Source organism: Nannobrachium achirus, assembly GCF_963921795.1.
Source record: "Nannobrachium achirus genome assembly, chromosome: 11".
Taxonomy (NCBI): domain Eukaryota; kingdom Metazoa; phylum Chordata; class Actinopteri; order Myctophiformes; family Myctophidae; genus Nannobrachium; species Nannobrachium achirus.
In genome coordinates, this window is record NC_137820.1 from 64719416 (window position 1) to 64739817 (window position 20402).

Below are 20402 nucleotides of genomic sequence, written 5' to 3' on the forward strand. Positions count from 1 at the left end.
CAGAAAAAGGATAATAATTTAAGTAAGACACATTGTAAAAGGACATTTTGGTTTTCAACAGGGGGGCCACCAATAACATTTGTTTTATAGGAATTTTCTTTTCTCCAAAACATTTAAATATCTAAAAATTCAAGATTGTTGTACTGGGCAGTTCCAAGGTTTTAATGTAGGTGTGTGTGTCTGTGTGAGTGTGAAGTGACGCAGATCTACCCTGTGTAAATAAAAGTAAAATAATAATCATCTTGAGTCTCACTCTTTCATGTGTTGTGTTTCCACTGAGTTCTGATAAATGTCAATTGACTTCATGGACTTCTGAAAAGTGAAGTTGTGTTCTTCTGTCTTCTCTCAACAGGACTCTCAGCTATAAGAACCGCTATGTGAGAGTGCCTGACGGTCACTTCTGGATCGAGGGGGACCACCATGGACACAGCCTGGACAGCAACAGCTTTGGACCGGTACCACACACACACACACACACACACACACACACACAAACACACACACACACACACACACACACACCAGTGTTCATTTCGCAGAGTAAAGATGGTTGCCCACTGCACTGCGTTTTTTCGTTGCGTTTCCGAAATCCTTGAAAGCATTTTTCAGCCAAAGAGAGAGAGAGAAGAGAGAGAGAGCAAGGGGACCCGGTGGTGACAGTTGCAAAAATCGGATTGATTGACATAACGTGACGTTTTTTATTTACGCGCTCCGAAAAAACACAGCATTGTGCAACGACCTTAAGACTGACGAAAAATGTTCAACTACTGCACTTTTTTCACTGACGAAAACTAAATAAGAACTAGCTATGTCTAAAACTGAGACTAAATATAATGACAATTCTGTCAACAAATAAAAACTAGACTAATATGTTGTTAGGGAGGGACTAGTGGAGAAGAGATCCAGTAGAACTAAAAGACAAGTCATTTTATATTTGCTTGCGCGCAGGTGTTGCGCTCTGAAAATAGCAGATCTGCAAGCTCACAACGCGTCACGCTGCAAGCTTGTAGATCGGCTATTTTAAGCATGCAACCAAGTGTAAAATCTGTCATTACGACGCCCAGTGTTGGGAAAGTTCACTTTAAAAACGAACTAGTTCAAGTTCAAGTTCAGAACTTCTAAAATGAACTAGTTCATTTCATAGTTCATAATTCTATATTTTGAACTAAGTTCATGGTTCCCCAAAATGAACTAACTTAGTTCTTTTTCGTTCTTTTTTTAAGCATAATTTTTTTATACTTTTCGCTATTCAAAAAAAAAAGAAGAAAAAATATATATAGGTCTATATATATATTATATAAATGTTTAGACGTTGCTGCATGCTATTATTTGTCAAAATGATTGACACAGCCCATATAGAACCACACACAGCAATTATGTCATCCAACTTAACATTGAGGTGCCCACAATATTTATGTGCCCACTGCCTAGTTCCCAGTCTTCCTGCACCCTTATTGTGAAGGGCTGAATGAAATAACCATGTTATTGTCTCATTGTGTGAAATATCATAATATTCAAAACAAATATTTGACTCCAATTGATTCCCCACACAGTATTGACTTGATATAGCAATAAAAAATATATATATTACACAGCAGTTGTGGGAAAACTAAGACATTGTTCAAAAAACACAATTCCGATTTTGGTCATTTTGGAAATAGGGCAAATAATATATTTTTCTTCAATCCACTGTCTTGACACTCGAACCAAAATTGTTCTATAGACCATAATCTACACACTGGAAGTGAAAAATAAACTTTAACACACATTTGAAATGAAAACAAAAAATTACATGTACAAGGAACCCCACTAGAAGGCAACAAAAAATTACATGTACAAGGAACCCCACTAGAAGGCATACGTTTCCAAACCTCGCGCACAGCATGTTTCCGCGTTGGTTAAAATAGCTGATCTACAAGCTCACGTTGTCTCGTGGATGCGACGCGTTGTGAGCTTGCAGATCAGCTATTTTCGCCGTGCAACACACATAGGACAAAGTATATAGTCAGGCTTGCGAGACACGTAACGAGGAGGAGATTCACAGTGCAGGTGCAGAGTGCAGACAGCACCGCATATTAACGTTCACGAGGAGCTTTGCACAGTGCGTGCTATTGGAGCATGTGAATGAAAAGAGAGAGGAGAGGACAGACGACCGCGGAGGCGCCGACCGCCGCATGAACGGCCGACGAACGCGGACGAACTCCGTTCACGGGCGTCAGAATGACCGCGTTCGACAATATCGTTCATCAAGCGAAAACAATTACGTTCAGTTCACGTTCGCCCAAAATATGAACGTGTTCATGAACGATCGTTCTTTGAACGCGTTCGGGTACAACACTGACGACGCCATCAAGAACTGCCAACATACATTTTTGGTCAACAAAATCAACTGTAGATTTAGTCGACTTAATGTCATAGGATATTAGATTTTAATACTAGACTAAAACTAAAACGTTTCAGATGACAAAAATATGACTCAAACTAAACTGCACACATCCACACACGTACGCATGCATGCACGTGCTATTGTGCTCTTTTCTGTGATGTAACCAAATAAATACAATAAAATCAGGCCCGTTTCACTATCAATATAGGGTTCAAGTGTTTAAACAGTTTGAGAGATATTCACTCATTATAAGTCTGTGTACACTGAGCATAGGTGACCTGCTAGTTTGTGCATACTTTGTGTTAGCCTACTGCGTTCGTGCGTGCGTGCGTGCGTGCGTGCGTGCATGAATATGAAATGGATGGTGGAGTTGCCTGCATGCAGAACAAGAATATATTGTATTTCCATACAATCATCTCGTCATCTTTCAGTCTTGTCACAAAATAGCAGATTATGGCCCAGATAGCACTATTAGAGCTAGAATGATGACACATCCTCTGTGTGTGTGTGTGTGTGTGTGTGTGTGTGTGTGTGTGTGTGTGTGTGTGTGTGTGTGTGTGTGTGTGTGTGTGTGTGTGTGTGTGTGTATGTGTGCATGCGTGCATAGCAAAAAAAGAGATAAAAGCAGCATTTATAAAACTGTCCTGCTATGTTGATTTCCTCACAAGTATACAGATCTGTGTGTGTGTGTGTGTGTGTGTGTGTGTGTGTGTGTGTGTGTGTGTGTGTGTGTGTGTGTGTGTGTGTGTGTGTGTGTGTGTGTGTGTGTGTGTGTGTGTGTGTGTGTGCGTGCGCGTGCGTGCGTGCGTTTTCATGGCTGCTGTCATGGGTGATGGCAGCCAAGGCCAGATTATTATCTGTGTCCAATCCTCTCAGAACACACACACACACACGCGCACACACACACACACACGCTGGCTATTTCACCGGCGTTATCAAAACCATCCCCAGTGCTGAATGCAAGGATCTATTCGTGATTGAAGTTGCGGATGGTCGAGTGTGAGTTTGCATCTCTCCTCCTTTTCTTTCTTTCTTCCTTTTCTTTCTTTCTTTCTTTCTTTCTTTCTTTCTTTCTTTCTTTCTTTCTTTCTTTTCTTTTCTTTTCTTTTCTTTTCTTTTCTTTCTTTCTTTCTTTCTTTCTTTCTTTCTTTCTTTCTTTCTTTCTTTCTTTCTTTCTTTCTTTCTTTCTTTCTTTCTTTCTTTCTGAGGTCTTCAAAGGAAGGAGGGTATGACGAGTTGTTTTCTCTCCTGTTTCTGTAGTGTGAGGTACAATTACAATGTGTAACCGTGGCTATTGATGTACGAGTACACATGGGACATGCATGACGCTAGCATGTTGCAGAGAATTACCCCCAATCCAACCCCTGACTGATGCTGAGTGCCAAGCAGGAAGGCATCGGTTCCCGTTTGTATAGTGTTGTATGACCTCCCCAGTCCCCAGCAGCAGCGTAGCCAGGATTCACCAACTGGCTAGGCCTGGCACAATGTGGGTGGGCACAGATGTGAGCTTGTACATCGGCTATTTTAAAATAGCCAACATTTAAATATTTACAGTGACACAATATACAGTCATTTGTCATGGAAGTGGACTTCCCAGATGTTTTAATTGTAGAAATCACTTCATAATTGACTAAGCTATGATCAAATTTAACAGTGGTGTCTTTCTTTGCTTCCTAGATAGCCGCGCATCGCCGCACCGCGCCGCTCCGCGAAAGTTTTTGTTATTTTTGGGTGGGCACAAAAACAAAATGGGGGGGCCTAGGCCTAGTCAGGCCCACCCGTGGCTACACCGCTGGTCATTTCCAGGGAATCCAACCACAAGGCCACCCAGGTATGCTTGTTTGCTCAACCGATTTTCTGCCATCTACGAGATATCAATCATTTCAGGGTTTTCAGTGATTACACTAGAGGGCGCTCTTCGCCAATGTATGAATGGTGCTATGTTGCTAGGAGACGGATACTACCGGAAATGACGTTGTCCCAAAATCAGTGTTTTTCCTTACCTTTCAGCTAGTCATAAACTATTTAGCTTCAGTCCGATGGAGCCCAGAAAACACGGAGGCTAAGGGGTCCTTGGTCTGAAAACGTTGAACAACTCTGTTCTAGACAGTCAGTGTGCCATGTCAACATACATTTGAATGACACCCCATCAAACATTCTGACATATTTTGGTTGGCAGGACATCGTTATAACGACCATTAGACTCACAGCAATAATCCACCTACTGTGTCTCCCAGACGGCCTCCCCAGTCAGAGTTCAGAGTTTTAATGAATGTAGAATTATGTGCAGGATGTAATATGCTGTAAATTAGATGACCAAAATATTTGATTTTAAAATATAAATCCTCTCTGCCAGTGTGCCAGTGATCACCCTCCCCTGTGCCAACGTTGGCACCCATGCCTAAGGTTGCCCACCCCTGCTCTAGTTAATGGCTGTTGAATAGATCCTGTTCCTGCCAAAAATTAGGTATTAAATAGGAAATCAGAGAAAAGGGAATTTTTCCAAATCCTTCTTTTTTATGCTTCTCAATATTTTTTTCTTTTTTGAAGCGGTGGAAACCAATGAATGGCTTTGTGTGTATCACGCCCATATATGGTCATTTCAGTCCAGAATGAACAGCTTTTTCAAAAACAGAATGTCCGTTTAATTACCATATATGGTGATCTCAGTCCAGAATGAACAGGGTTTTTCAAAAACAGAATGTCCGTTACCTTATGTCCATATATGGTCACTCCAGGCCAGATGAACAGGTTTTTCCTGTCCCGTACGTGTAAAATATCAGTCCAGAATGAATAGGCTTTTTCAAAAAGCAAAATGTGTGTCCCATGTCCATATATGGTCATTTCAGTTCAGAATGAATAGGCTTTATATGTCCTGTACATCTAGAATATGTGTGCGGTGTCCCTCCCGGTCAGATGAATGGATACTTTGAGGATTGGTCAAGCTTCACATGATAATTTGGCCTTCAGGGTTTATCTGTCTTATTTAAACACTTTATATTTATTTATGTATTTATTTAATTACAAATTCTTATTTTAATGTATGTGTTTTAATCTATTTTATTTTTTAAACCTATTATACCAACTGTCACACCAGCTCTCCAAATACATTCAGAATAGAAGTTTTATCTGTCCACCGCTTCAATTCGAACCGAGGTTTGATTTTTTTTTTTTTGAAGCGGTGAAAGCCGCTTCCAAGGAGTGGCTTTGTGTCTCCTGTACATGTCCATATATGGTCATTCCAGTCCAGAATGAACAGGTTTTATCTGTCCCGTACATCCAGAATATGTGTGTCCCGTATGTCCAGGATTGAGGACTGGTCAAGCTTCACATGCCAATTTGGCCCTCCAGATAAAATCATTCATTCATTCAGAATTCATAAAAAATATAGAACTGAAGCACATAGAAAGTATAGATCTAGAACACAGAATATATAGATCTAGAACACAGATTTCATAGCTCTAGAACACATAGAATAAACATTCATCGCTTCACTTCGAACTGTGGTTTGATTTTTGAAGCGGTGGAAACCGCTTCCAATAAATGGCTTTGTGTGTATCACGCCCATATATGGTCATTTCAGTCCAGAATGAACAGGCTTTTTCAAAAACAAAATGTCCGTTTAATTACCATATATGGTGATCTCAGTCCAGAATGAACAGGGTTTTTCAAAAACAGAATGTCCGTTACCTTATGTCCATATATGGTCACTCCAGGCCAGAATGAACAGGTTTTTCCTGTCCCGTACGTGTAAAATATCAGTCCAGAATGAATAGGCTTTTTCAAAAAGCAAAATGTGTGTCCCATGTCCATATATGGTCATTTCAGTTCAGAATGAATAGGCTTTATATGTCCTGTACATCTAGAATATGTGTGCGGTGTCCCTCCCGGTCAGATGAATGGATACTTTGAGGATTGGTCAAGCTTCACATGATAATTTGGCCTTCAGGGTTTATCTGTCTTATTTAAACACTTTATATTTATTTATGTATTTATTTAATTACAAATTCTTATTTTAATGTATGTGTTTTAATCTATTTTATTTTTTAAACCTATTATACCAACTGTCATACCAGCTCTCCAAATACATTCAGAATAGAAGTTTTATCTGTCCACCGCTTCAATTCGAACCGAGGTTTGTTTTTTTAGAGAATCAATGGAATAATCGATAGAAAAGCAGCCCTATTGTTTAATGTGTCTCTTTTAACTAGGGGTGTAACAATATAGTAACTGTATCGAAATATCGTTTTTAACTTAAAAAATCGAAGTATATCGAAATTAAAACAGCTAAAATCAAATCGCATCGTTTTATTTTGTATCGTATCGAATCGGCAGTGCAAAGAATCGATTGTATCAATACTACCTACTTGTGAATTGTATTTAGCATTGTTAAGAAGAAAAAAATAAAAGGAGGGGTTTAATTAATTGTCCTTTCCATATAGCTACTCTGGTCTAATGTGTGTAATCTCTGGGTTCATGACAAGGTGCAGGTTTGTCAATATACAATGTCCAGATAATCACTGTGTTTACTTATTTATATCCATAATAATACATGTTTCCCTTAAAAAACGGCACTATCCACACCTTTCACACAGATTTATTGTCTTTGCTAAATAGTTACTATATCGATTTTAAATCATTGAATCGAATCGTATCGTATCGCCATGAATGAACCAATATCGTCCATGTATCGTATCGTCAACCATGTATCGAATCGCTATTAAAATGTATCGTTACACCCCTACTTTTAAGAGAGGATGCCTTGTTGTTGTTGTGGGCTCGCCTGAAAGGCGAGAACACTATGTTATCCTCATTATGTATATAATAATATAGTGAGTTCCACCGCATATTTGTGCCGCACACAGTACAAAGGCAGGGCCCTTAGCCAATGAGGCTATATGAGTTCTGCCGCATATATCTGTATTGGTTGAGCTTCACATGTCATTTATATAGTGAGTTCCGCCGCATATATCTGTATTGGTTGAGCTTCACATGTCATTTATATAGTGAGTTCCGCCGCATATATCTGCCGCAGACAGTAAAAGGCAGGGAGTGGGAGTGGTGTTAGCTAGAGTATTGGTTGAGCTTCACTTGACAGTTAGCATGTTGCAGAATATACATGTTGGACTATAGTCCTGGGGAACCTTTATTTATTGTGGGCTCGCCATGAAAGGCGAGATCACTATGTTATCTTCATTATTTATATAGAGTGAGTTCCGTCACGTGAGTTCCGTCGCAGACAGTACAAAGGCAGGGCCCTTAGCCAATGAGGTGCAATTGAGGTGTGGAACATCTGGGAGTGGTGTAAGCTGGAGTATTGGTTGAGCTTCACATGACAGTTAGCACGCTGTAGAATATAGTCACGAGCGAGCCCACACTGTTTCGGAGGAACAGTATCTCTATTTAAACATCAATCTTTTACCCATGAGAATTCTCTCCACACTGGTCTTTCCTATTATCTTTTTGGCAGAAGGGAAAAGTAGCAGGAAAAGTCACCAGTGGCAGATGAATTCATCATGGACTGCAGCACTTTCTCCACCAAACAAATAAGCATTTAAAACGTTGGCTTTAAGCCCAACAGACCTGAGGGAACAATCAGTCACACTGACTCACAGAGTACAGAAACACAACGAGAACACATTTTCATCAGCGCTCATTAGGATCTTCATTTCTTCCTCAAATAGGAAACAATGTGTCTCTTCATGAGAGATGCTGAAAACACTGGGAATCACCAATACAAGGACCCAGCAGGAGACAGAGGGCCTATGTGAGGCCGATTCTACAAATGCCTTCTAAATCAGCAATTCTCAAACTTTTTCGTGTCAAGGACCCCCAAATTGATATGTTTGAGGGACCCCCAGAAGATTTGTGTTTGATCATTATGCAGCATTCAAGAGAATTGCCTTGTCAAATTCTCCTGAACTTGAATGCAGCCTCTTATGTTGAAAGAATAGCCTTCTCTGTGTAGAAATCCATTGCGTACGCCACATCTCCAGTATTCACTTGAATACGCTTAGTTCAGTGGGGTGTCACGCACAGATAATTATCTGGCCTTGGCTGCCATCACCCATGACAGCAGCCATGAAATAGCAGACCTCCAAGCTCACAACGCGTCGCGCTGCGTCGCTGCGACACGCTGTGAGCTTGGAGGTCGGCTATTTTCAATACTTTCACCAAAAGGCCCTTTTAGAAATGTCAGGCCCTGCCTCTCTAACATTCTCTGCACGTCCCTGCTTTATGGTTAAAGCGTGCCAATGCCAGTGTCTCTGAACCTATACCGTATGTGTGACTCCAGTGCGAAGCAAAACCAACCTTGTTGCCAACAGCTGAATCAATCAGAGGTGAATAAACATGACCTCCCTGTACTGTAGCTCTTCATCTCTCCCTGTCCTCTCTGCTGTTCTATTGTTCATCCCCTCTCTCTCTCTCTCTCTCTTTTCATTCAATTATTTTTTTGCCTCCCTTTCTCTTTCTCTCTCTCTCCTCTCTCTCTTTCTCTCTGCCTTTCACTCTGCCTCTCTCTGTCTGTCTGTCTCTCTCTCTCTCCCTCCCTCTCCCTCCCTCCCTCTCTCTCTCTGTCTCTCTCTCTCTCTCTCTCTCTCTCTCTCTCTCTCTCTGTCCCTCCTCCCTTCTCTCTCTCTCTATAATACAGGTGTGTGTGTGTGTGTGTGTGTGTGTGTGTGTGTGTGTGTGTGTGTGTGTGTGTGTGTGTGTGTGTGTGTGTGTGTGTGTGTGTGTGTGTGCTTGTGCGTGTGCGTGTGTGTGTGTGTGTGTGTGTGCGTGTGTGTGTGTGTGTGTGTGCATGCATGCGTGCGTGTGTGCCTGTGTGCGTGTGTGTGTGTGTGTGTGTTCCCGGGGGACAGCAGGTGGAGTATTAAAGCGCAGGGTCGAGGTGTGCAAGGCGAGAGGGCTGTCAGCTCGCATAGCGCCTAACAGATATCACAATCATGCCACGCGCTAAATCAGATTACGCGTTTATTGTTGCTTGAAGTGCGCTGAGTGTCTCAAACTAAGCGGAGAGCTTGCTCTCAGGGCCGTGCGCTCGCCTTGGAGAAAAGCTGCCAGGCTTTGAGAAACAGCAGTGAGCGCAAAAAAGGCCTGTGGTGCAAAATGACGGGATTACAGTGTTCTGTCCACATTGACATGTCAATGGATGATGTCAGGGGATTGTGGGAGATGTATGTATTACAGAGGAGGAAGATACTATCGCAGTTTTAACATGGCCATGTGCGTGTCCATCGTGTACGATGGTGCACGGCTCATGCAAGATCCACGTGCAGTGCACGCCGTGGTCCGTTCGCGATTACAAAAGACCACAGCTTAATCCATGCTGGTGTTGCTGAGCTAGAAGCAGTGATGTTTACAAAGTCTTCTTATCTATTTTTTCTTTTTTTAAATTCACATAATATGTGAAATAAAAATAGACGAGAAGACTAGTCTGGTTGCCTACACCAGTGGTTCTCAAAGTTTTCAGGCAGATCTACAAGCTCACAACGCGTCGCGTCGGCTATTTCCACTATCGATGTTCTTTTTTAATTATAACGTTGTCAAATATGTCAGTAATCTGTTTTTGTATTTAGGTGATGTGACATATCTGCCATGTGCAACTTCAAAGCCTAAAAGCCAAACAGAAATGTAATTGTCAACGACAAAAACACAATTAAAATAATCACAATTATTTGAGTGACAATTAATCTTCATGTAAAGTGCCACAATCGTGACAGCCCTACTGACAACAGGTACAATGGGTATCGTATACACAGGCCAGGCATGCATAAACGGCACAGACCGATCTAGTATCTTTCACCTAGTTTCTGTTTGTTCTCAGATCCAAGGAACTTCAATACATTCTGAGCTTAATTAAAAACAAACTGCCCTTCTGATCGCTAATTGTTTTCCTACAAAGTTCTTTCTAAGCCAAGAGCATTTTTGCATTAGGGGGTTGAACAACAAAACACACAGGGAAATGTCCAATATTATTCATGGTGGCTGTTGTCTTAGAGCCTGTGCCGGTATTTACAAATGAGCCACACAGTTTTTTTTGTTATTGTGCTTGTTTTGCGCGCAACGTTTTCAGGGGTCTCTTGCCCGAGGCTTTGTGATCCAGGTTGTCACTTTCTGACTGATAGATACACCCACAGAGGATTCACCTATCGTGTCAGGGGCAATTAAGTAAGTAAGTAAGTCAGAGTTAACGTCGCGTCACCAGGCTTTCTCGGGGGAAAGCCTGGTGTTCGTTTACAACGGGCGGTTTGATCCGGTCTAGGCAGAAACCACAAGCAAGAAGCGGCGTTGCTTTGTTTTGGTTCCCTCCGTTTGTTTCCCTATTAAAATGCTGGAGTAGCCTAGTGTAGTCTTGCCAGTCGCAGAGTTGGACTAAAAGATGCATATACCAAATGATTTTTTCAAAAGCAAAACTAGAAAGCATCAAGGGGTTTATTAGGTAGGCCCTAAAAGTATGTCCTTGAGTGCAGGGGAATTATTTTGGGTTAAAATTGTTTCCGGATTGATAGTTCCAGCAAAATAATGAAAAAAAACATCACAAGGATGCAACTGGGACGTATCATCAGTGATGTAGCCTGGGGTCGACGGGTGTTTCGGGTCTCGCAACATCATACACCCTCGTCCAGGTGACCCAGCCGGGGTTGATCAAGTCCCGACTTACGTCCCAGTAGCTATCCACGATCAGTCCTATTAGGGAAAGACAGGGTCACTCAATGTGCTGCACCGGAACTACTCTGCCGGGATTGGGGGTACTATTCTGGCGTGTGGAAGAACTAGGCTCTATGGGTTGACTCCTGGCCGGGCTCCTCCTACGTCTCACCAGGTCCTCTCCTGCTCTCACCAGGTTCAGAACCTGTGTAGTCTGTCTAGGACAGTGATGTCAAACTCAAATACATGGGGGGCCAAATAAAAAAAAAATGGTACAAGTCGAGGGCCGGACTGGTTCAATGTCTATTCAAAACTCATTGAAACGATTGCACATATTGAACCTGGACCTAACACAGCCTATATTATTAAATTCATCATTAAATTAATTAAGTAAAACATTAGATCATAAAATCAGTTGCAGTATTTTCTTATGGCTCTGTCAGTAATTTCAAGTTAAAACATTTTTCAACAGGCAAACAGCAAAAACGCTGTTTGATCCTCACCTCTATGATCCTCACCAATCACTTCATATCGTAACATGAGAAAGTAAATCCACACAAAAGGGCACACAGGTAAAGGGCACACAGGTTTGCCCTTTACATCCGTGAACATGTAAGCTACTCTGCCTCCCATCTGGCTTGAAAACCCCTGTTTTGCAATACCAGAGGGACAGTTCTAATAGTAATTAATTAATCATCCCGCGGGCCAAAGATAATTCATTTACGGGCCTCATTCGGCCCCCGGGTCTTGAGTTTGACATATGTGGTCTAGGACTACAACATGACGTAGAGTGGTTTCCCCTCCTGACCGGATCAAACCCTGAAAAGTGAAGGGACCCCAGACTAAGTCAGAGTAGCTTATTGTCGCTTGTCGGTATCAGCTCTGCAGCGATGACATCTATTCTATCTCCTTTTCAGTGTGTTAGCAGGGGTCTATGGCAGTGGTGCTCAAAGTGGGGTCCAGGGTCCTTGGGGTGATTCCAGGGGGTCCCCAGCAAAATGTGTTAATACAGCACCACAATCATTTCAACCACTTAAGCCATATTGTATATCTCTGCTGTCGGGCCGACACCTCCTAACTCCAAATTGTTCATTGGTTCATTGGTTCAATATTATTTTAACCAACACACAGACGTAAAGGGTGTTCAATAGCACATATTTATGAAAAAAAGAGAGGGCAAATCGGGTGGAGTTAACTGGTTTGGCAGCACTTTTTATTACTTTCCATTGGTTCAATATTATTTTCTCAGATGTAAAGGGTGTTCAATAGCCCTGATTTGTGCCAAAGAAAATCTAAAAAATCTAAAATTGTGTTAAGAGGTTTTGGCCAGACAGTGACAATACATTGGCTATTCAAATATAGCAGATATACAAGCTACAGATATTTGGAATCATTAGGGATTGTTACTATTATTTTACCCAAATCACCTCTTAATCTTGGTAAAAAGAGAACATTTTCAGGGGGTCTGCGGCCTCCTCCTGAATGCATATATCAATTTGGGGGTCCTTGACATGAAAAGGTTTGAGAACCACTGGTCCACGGGGAGATAGGATTGCCACGGTGGAGTGCAACACCCACCAAAAGCCCCCGGTAACGATTTCCAAATGAACCAAAATGTCTCATATTCCATTCCCATGGAAGTGATGATGAAAAAGATTTCAAAATGAATCCCAATGATGGGGCGATGATGAGGCCTGCATGCCAATCAGTACTGTCTGGAATTGTTCCATGACAACCACAGTGCTGGAAACAGGGGCGACACAAGGGGGGGGGAAAGTGGGACTGAGTTACCAGGGCCCAAGGTGGAGGGGCCTTAATTATTTTATACTTTAGCTATTGAAAAACAGCAGAGCAAGCTTGTAGATCTGCTATTTTTGAAAAGTCGTGAAAATGTGTGCAAATCTTTGAATATATGTATTTTTTAAGCTAACATTTGTAACTCATTTTGCTTATGGGGGGTCCCTGGAACTAATTGAGATGGGGGTCCGTGGCCAAATACATATCATTTTGTGGGTCTTTCACATGAAAAAGTTTGAGCACCACTGACATCGAAGGATTTGAAATGTGATGCAACACCCCTGGGTGGAAGTAATGCGGTAACGCCCCAACGTAGAAACACTCTGTTACAAGTAAAAGACTCCAGTAAATGTACTCAGTTAAGCCTCTATCAGAGGGTGCCATGGCATTGGTCCGAAGGCTCATTAGTCCGAATTTGTTAAGAATACTATGCCCAACTCTAACCCTAACCCTAACCTTAACCTCAGTAACCCTAACTAAATTCGGACTAATGAACCTTCGGACTAATGAACCTTCGGACTTATGGGCAGTCACCTATCAGAGTCCATGGGGAAATTTTTAGGTGATAAGCTATCCACCTAAAGTGAGAAAACAAGTGGAGGGCTGGAGGCCATCATAGTCAGTCACGGTGAAGTCCTATCACTGTGACTGACTTGTCTAGATTGATCAATCAGTGAACGGGGTGATGGGCCGATCTGTCTGAAAGTAAAAACAGAGAGATGTGTCGGGGTTCGCGGTGGATAGCTCTTCACCGCGAGTAATGATGTAATGTTGTAGTTTTATGACTTAAAAAGACTACTCCGCGGTGGATAGCTTATCACCGCAGTGCCTACTATGATAGGGGCTTTACTCTCCACCGTTGATGAGAACCGATGTATCTTTCCTGCTCGTATATCTCTTTTCCTCGCCTGAATCCGCTCCTGTGTAGCACACGGCAGAGGGGCTTTAAACTGTGAGACCAGGCACGCACGCACACACGCACGCACGCACGCACGCACGCACGCACACACGCAGGGGTGTCGTACCAAATTATGGGCCCTGGGTTCAAGGATTCACTGTGTTATTTTGTGCTTTAACTATTGAAAAATAGCAGATATACAAGCTCACAGCGAGCTTGTAGATCTGCTATTTTTGAAAAATCTTGAAAAGTCTTTGAAGGTTTTTTGAAAAACCTGTTTCTATGTCTCCCCAGAAGCCAAATTTTAGTTAGAAATGTCTGCTTTAAAAAATACATTATATTCAAAGATTTGCACACATTTTCACGACTTTTCAAAAATAGCAGATCTATACGCTCGCAGCGCGGCACTCGGTGCCGCGCTGTGATCTTGTAGATCTGCTACCCCCCCCCCCCCCCGCTTGTGACGCCCCTGCACGCACGCACACACACACACACACACACACACACACACACACACACACACACACACACACACACACACACACACACACACACACACACACACACACACACGACAGAAGGGCTGTGCGCTGTGAGACCAGGCTCAGCCACAGGGATCACAGTGCCATTCCCCTTGCAGCAACACAAGACACTCTGCTGGAATAGCAATGCAACAGTAGCGTCCACACGGAGACGGCCTCTGCACTCCTCTTATTACACTTCCTCCACGCTTTGTTTACTATACGTGTAATTTGTAATGTGTAATGATGTAATTTGTGGCAATAACCGACTGATGTTTTTCCAACCACCCATCCATACAGAGCCATGCTCAGGTTGTCTTTCCATCTGGTTCATTTATCAGCCCCCTAAACATTTTTCGATCTATTAGACGTCTAATATACGCCTAAAGGCTCGCCTAAAATACGTCTAGATTTTAAAGTTTTTTAGACGTCTAAGCTTAGACTAATAGACGTATATAAATAGACCGCGTCTATATATAGCCATTGAAATAACGTCTAATCAACGTCTATTCTAAGCTTAGACGTCTAAAAAACTTTCAAATCTATACCTCGATTAGACCAATTTTAGACCAACGTCTAATAGACGACTATTGCTCAGTGGGAGCCATCACATAGCAGAGCCATGATTATGGGATGCATGGGCGGGTCATTCTGCAAATGCATGAATTGTGATAAAAATGTAATGCATTAATTCCATAAATTAAATAACAAAATGTGGCACCCCAGATGCATGCATGCTTGCGTGCACGCACATACCGGTATACGTGTGTGTATACTATACATGTATAGGACTATGTATATTCCTGCAGCTACCGTGATTACATGATCCACTGAGAAATCTGATGGAGAGCAAGGCAGAGTCTGCATGTGAAGAAATAGGAATGAGCACGCATGCACACACACACACACACACACACACGCACGCACGCACGCACGCACGCACGCACGCACGCACGCACGCACGCACGCACGCACGCACGCACGCACGCACGCACGCAGGCACACACACACACACACCACCAGGATAATCCACTCACTCACGTGCACTCTGGTGCACACACACTCACATGCATGTGTACGTGCATTCGCACACACACACACACACACACACACACACACACACACACACACACACACACACACACACACACACACACACGTTCTCCACCCACGCGTCTCTGAGGGTTGGAGAACAGCAGGGTTGTCCTCAGGGAGTGCTAGAGGGATTCATCCTGCTCTCCTGACCTTCTGTAAGGAGTAAAGTACTGTTACTCAACTACTGTACTTCAGTGGTTCTCAACCTTTTCAGGCCGCGACCCCCAAAATAATCATATTTTAACAGGGGACCAACCACCCCACCCTGACGAGCACTAAGAGTTGAGGCATTACATTTAGTATAACATGGTTCTATGGTGAAAATAGCAGATCACGTTGCGAGGCGTTGTGAGCATGTATGTAGATCTGCTATTTTCACAATGTATGCCTCTAATATTTGACAATTTGGCCAATGTTTAATTTGTCATTTTAGAGATATTAAAAAGTCCTTAAATTGTCACTTTAGTAATGTGCAGATACCCTCTACTCTTTACCCTTAAACATTATGTTGGTTTGTTTACTGTAGAGTGAGAAAACAAATTTGCACAAGTTAATGATCTGGGGACCCCCCAAAAAAAACATTTGGGGACCGCCCTGAGGGTCCTGACCCACAGGTTGAGAAAGAAACATTACAAAAAGAATCATATCGTCACTGTCAGGCAGAAACCTTGTATCTCCAAGATTCAAATGTGTCTGTTTTTTGTTAAATGAAAGCCCTACTTCATCAGACAAAAGTGTCACACAAAAGTAGTGAAAATAGCAGATCTACAAGCACACAACTGTTAGATCTGCTATTTTCACTATTTTAAATCGTATTTTAAAGTAATAACAAAGGAAGGTTTTGCCATACATGGTTTCCAGATGATGTTCCCAGCTTCAAAGGGAGAACAAAGTAGAGGTGTAACAGGTCTAAATGGGTTCAGTATAAATCTCGAGATGCTTTTACTGTACTTGAGTTGTGTATGTATATTTTCAATGATGTTTTACTTATAGCTCCACTACATTTGAGAGGCAAATATTGTTACAGTAATTGTATACAATACATTTGTTACAAATACAATTGTTTGACAGCTTTAGTTGCTTTAGTTTTCAGATTTAGATTATTATTGCAAAACACACATTAAGCAATTATGCCCTATGTTATACTTCGGCTGATTGGAAATGTACGTAGCTATTAAAAAAAAAAAGTGTTGGACATTTTGGTTACACATTTTTATTGTTTGTTTATTTTGATGCCAATACGTTTGTACATTTACTCACATCAACACATTGAACACGGGACTTTTACTTATAACAATGGGAGTACGTCTTCCATCGCCGCTGGCTAGATAAGTCTATACCAGGGAGGATTGGAGTAGTACTGGTTATATACGTCTATGGAGTAGTACTGGTTATAAGCATAGAGTATATATAATATAGAGAGCGGATAGCCCCGCCCCCAGCTATTCATTTCAATGCAAGTTGCTCAGTGAAGAAGCTGAATCCAGGTGCATTGTGGGGGAAATTGGCACATCTGGATGTGCCAAATGTTATTACGTCGAGACGTAATTACGTCACGAACGTCACTCGACGTCCATTGAACCCAAGCCCCCAGAACCCTGGGGGCGCCCTGAAACCAAATGGACATGGTGGCCATTTTGAGGTACTGCAGTTGGGTCTACTCACATGAACGCGCGTCTAGGGTTCTTTGTATTGACGCGCGTTCATACCGGAAGTGCTCGTTCATGAAAGCGCGTCCATGAACACAAATTATGACGCAAAACGCGTCACAGTAGACCCATTACGTCACGGTTTTACTAGCCGGAAGGAGGGGTGAAAACGCCTCATGCGCTGGGTGAGCAACTCAATGCAAGTGGACGGGCGGGGATATCTGGTGTCCTCTCTATTCTTATTATAACTCTATGATTGAACCCCATAGCAGACCCCAGCGGTGCTGCGCTCTTTTGCTCGTGCATTTGTTTTTCATCCAGACCTGCTTTGCGTGTCCTTTTGCTTCAACCCTAGCCCTGGGTTTTGGGCGCTTGGTTCTAAGTCTATACCAAAGTCTGGGCCCTTTATACTTAACTGTTGAAAAATAGCAGATATACAAGCTCACAGCGCGGCACCGAGTGCCGTGCTGCGAGCTTGTAGATCTGCTATTTTTGAAAAATCGTGAAAAGTCTTTGAATATTTCAAATCCTTGGTTCTAAGTCTACACCAGGGGAGGATTGGGGAAGTGCTTCCATCCCCCTGCACCTCCTGACCTCGGCCAGCAGCAGAACAGCTCATGCAGAGCAGCAGTCCACATGCAATAAGCCCTGGTGTCAACCCACCGCGCTCAGCCATGACCGAGCTCAATCAGCCACGTAAAGAATGGGGTGTGTGTGTGTGTGTGTGTGTGTGTGTGTGTGTGTGTGTGTGTGTGTGTGTGTGTGTGTGTGTGTGTGTGTGTGTGTGTGTGTGTGTGTGTGTGTGTGTGTGTGTGTGTGTGTGTGTGTGTGTGTGTGTGCAGGGGCGTCACAAGGGGGGGAACAGTGGGACTGAGTCACTAGGGCAGAAGGTGGAGGGGCCTTAATTATTTTATACTTTGTCTATTGAAAAATAGCAGATATACAAGCTCACAGCGTGGCACTGAGTGCCGTGCTGCAAGCTTGTACATCTGCTCTGGTTTTTTGGGGTCCTTCACAAGAAAAGGTTTGAGCAGCACTGACATGGAAACATAGGTTAAAAAAAAAAAAAAAAACTCTGAAGGATTTTAAATATTCAAAGACACAGAAATATTCAGGATTTTTTCAAAAATAGCGGATCTACAAGCTCGCGTGAGCTTGTATATCTGCTATTTTTCAACAGCTAAAGCACAAAATAATTGAAGCGAATCCTTGTACCCAGGGCCCAGAATTTGGTGCGACACCCCTGTGTGTGTGTGTGTGTGTGTGTGTGTGTGTGTGTGTGTGTGTGTGTGTGTGTGTGTGTGTGTGTGTGTGTGTGTGTGTGGGGGGGGGGGGGGGGGGGGATTGGAACAGGATGTATTACTCTGTTGCCACTGATAGCATGCTTCCCCTGAGCTCTGCCTTGTAGCGCCTGTGGTGGACAGTAACTAAGTACATGTACTGAGGTGGACAGTCAGTAACTAAGTACATTTACTAGAGTACTGTATTTTATTTAACCCAATTCAATTCAAATGAGCTTTATTGGTATGAGAAAACATATATATATACATTGCCAAAGCAAGTCTCACAAATAAAATAAAAACTGTTGAAAATGGGGAACATAAATATACAGTTGGAGGGGGACAGGGGGTACAGCATTGTAAAAGCAGAGCTATGTTGCGTTGTGACATTTTATATATGTACTGTACAGGGTATAACGCTTTTGGAACAAATAGCAGCATTATTTCTTCTCAAAATGCATTTAAAGGTATCAGCTCTGTTTCATACTGTATGTGCAGTAGGTCTAGATGTCAATCCATGGTTTGTAGTCCTTAGGGTGGTTGTGTTTCTAGCCTTCTTTTGTCGCAACAGTTCACAAATCTTGCTGCTGTGTTCGAACATTGTTGTATATCTCCCAGCAGGTATGGGAGTTTGTCATCATTGGTCATGTTTTGAAACTCACTTCGGGTGTGTGTAATCTGTGGGAAGTATGTGTCTCTGATGTCTTGGTATAGTGGGCAGGTGGTTAGAAAGTGTAGCTCTGTTTCTACCACACCAACCCATTTAGGCCTGACTGAGGCCGTTTCTAAAAAAAAGTCTTCTAAATCCTAACAGTTCTCTGAAAAACCTTTGTTGCTATGTTAGCGGTGCTCAAACGGTTTCATTTTCAAAGACCCCCAAAATGATATGCATTTTGCCGTGGACCCCCATCTCAAAATCTGTTGTTCCAGGGACCCCCAGAAGCAAAGATTTGGATTACAAATTTGAGCTTATTATATTGATTTCTCAAAAATAGCAGATCTATAAGGTCATAGTACGGCACAAAGTGATGTGCTACTGTATGAGCTTGTATATCTCCTATTTTTGAATAGCCAAAGTATAAAACATGGCTAAAATCTATAAAGTGACACAAATGCTTTCCCGGTCTTATGGGTTAATAAAACATTTTGACGGTGAAGGAAACCATGCAAGGCACAGTTAAGTATAAAAAGTTGTTAAAATAATAACAAAAAGGACCTGGGGGACTTGTTTCCATTGTGGTCATACTCTTTTGTATTCAATTCATCAGCATATCATAAAGAATGTACACAGTAATACAGCAACGAATATAAACACTATTACAGTATGGGGCGGCATAGCTCAGGGGTAGAGAAACCGTTATTAGAGCACGAAGGGTTCCCGAAGGGTTCCCAGTTCGAATCCGGGCTCCCCCTGAGTTAATGTCGAAGAGTCCTTGGGCAAAACCTGCTCCCGGTGAGCAGGTTGGTGCCTTGCATGGTTTCCTCCGCCACCGGTGTATGAATGTGTGCGTGAATGGGTGAATGTAATGCACAATCTCTGTAAAGCGCTTTGGATAAAAGCGCTATATAAATGCACCATTTACCATTTATGTACATTATAAAGTAGATATGCACATTATTGCGTGCAGAGATACAGTATGTGCAGAAGGTTTTCAGAGCACCATTTGTCGCTTGCAGAAATCAGTCCAATAGACAGTGAAAGGTTGTCATATTTAAATCAGCATTATTCTCAAAACTCATATCTCTACTGTCTCCAAAGCCAGTATCAAGACAAACTCATATCTCTACTGTCTCCAAAGCCAGTATCAAGACAAACTCATATCTCTACTGTCTCCAAAGCCAGTATCAAGACAACTCATATCTCTACTGTCTCCAAAGCCAGTATCAAGACAAACTCATATCTCTACTGTCTCCAAAGCCAGTATCAAGACAACTCATATCTCTACTGTCTCCAAAGCCAGTATCAATGTTACAACTGGCTCAGAGGTTTGCGACAAAAGAGAGACGCAGGCACCAAAATCAAAAATGCCTTTATTTGAGGATACTAAATTAAACAAAATAAACTGCAAATATAACATGTCAGAAAATATGAATGACAACCAGCGTGTATCTTTATGCTGTAGG

General features: G+C 42.3%; 1 protein-coding gene across 1 annotated transcript in view; it reads left to right on the forward strand.

Annotated features, from left to right (window-relative positions):
* Positions 1-20402, forward strand: part of immp2l (inner mitochondrial membrane peptidase subunit 2) — a 343336-nt gene that overhangs the window by 312998 nt on the left and 9936 nt on the right. Inside the window, exon 5 of the mRNA XM_080737360.1 lies at positions 353-455. Coding sequence (XP_080593486.1) covers positions 353-455 — 103 coding nt within the window. The remainder of the gene's footprint in view (positions 1-352; positions 456-20402) is intronic.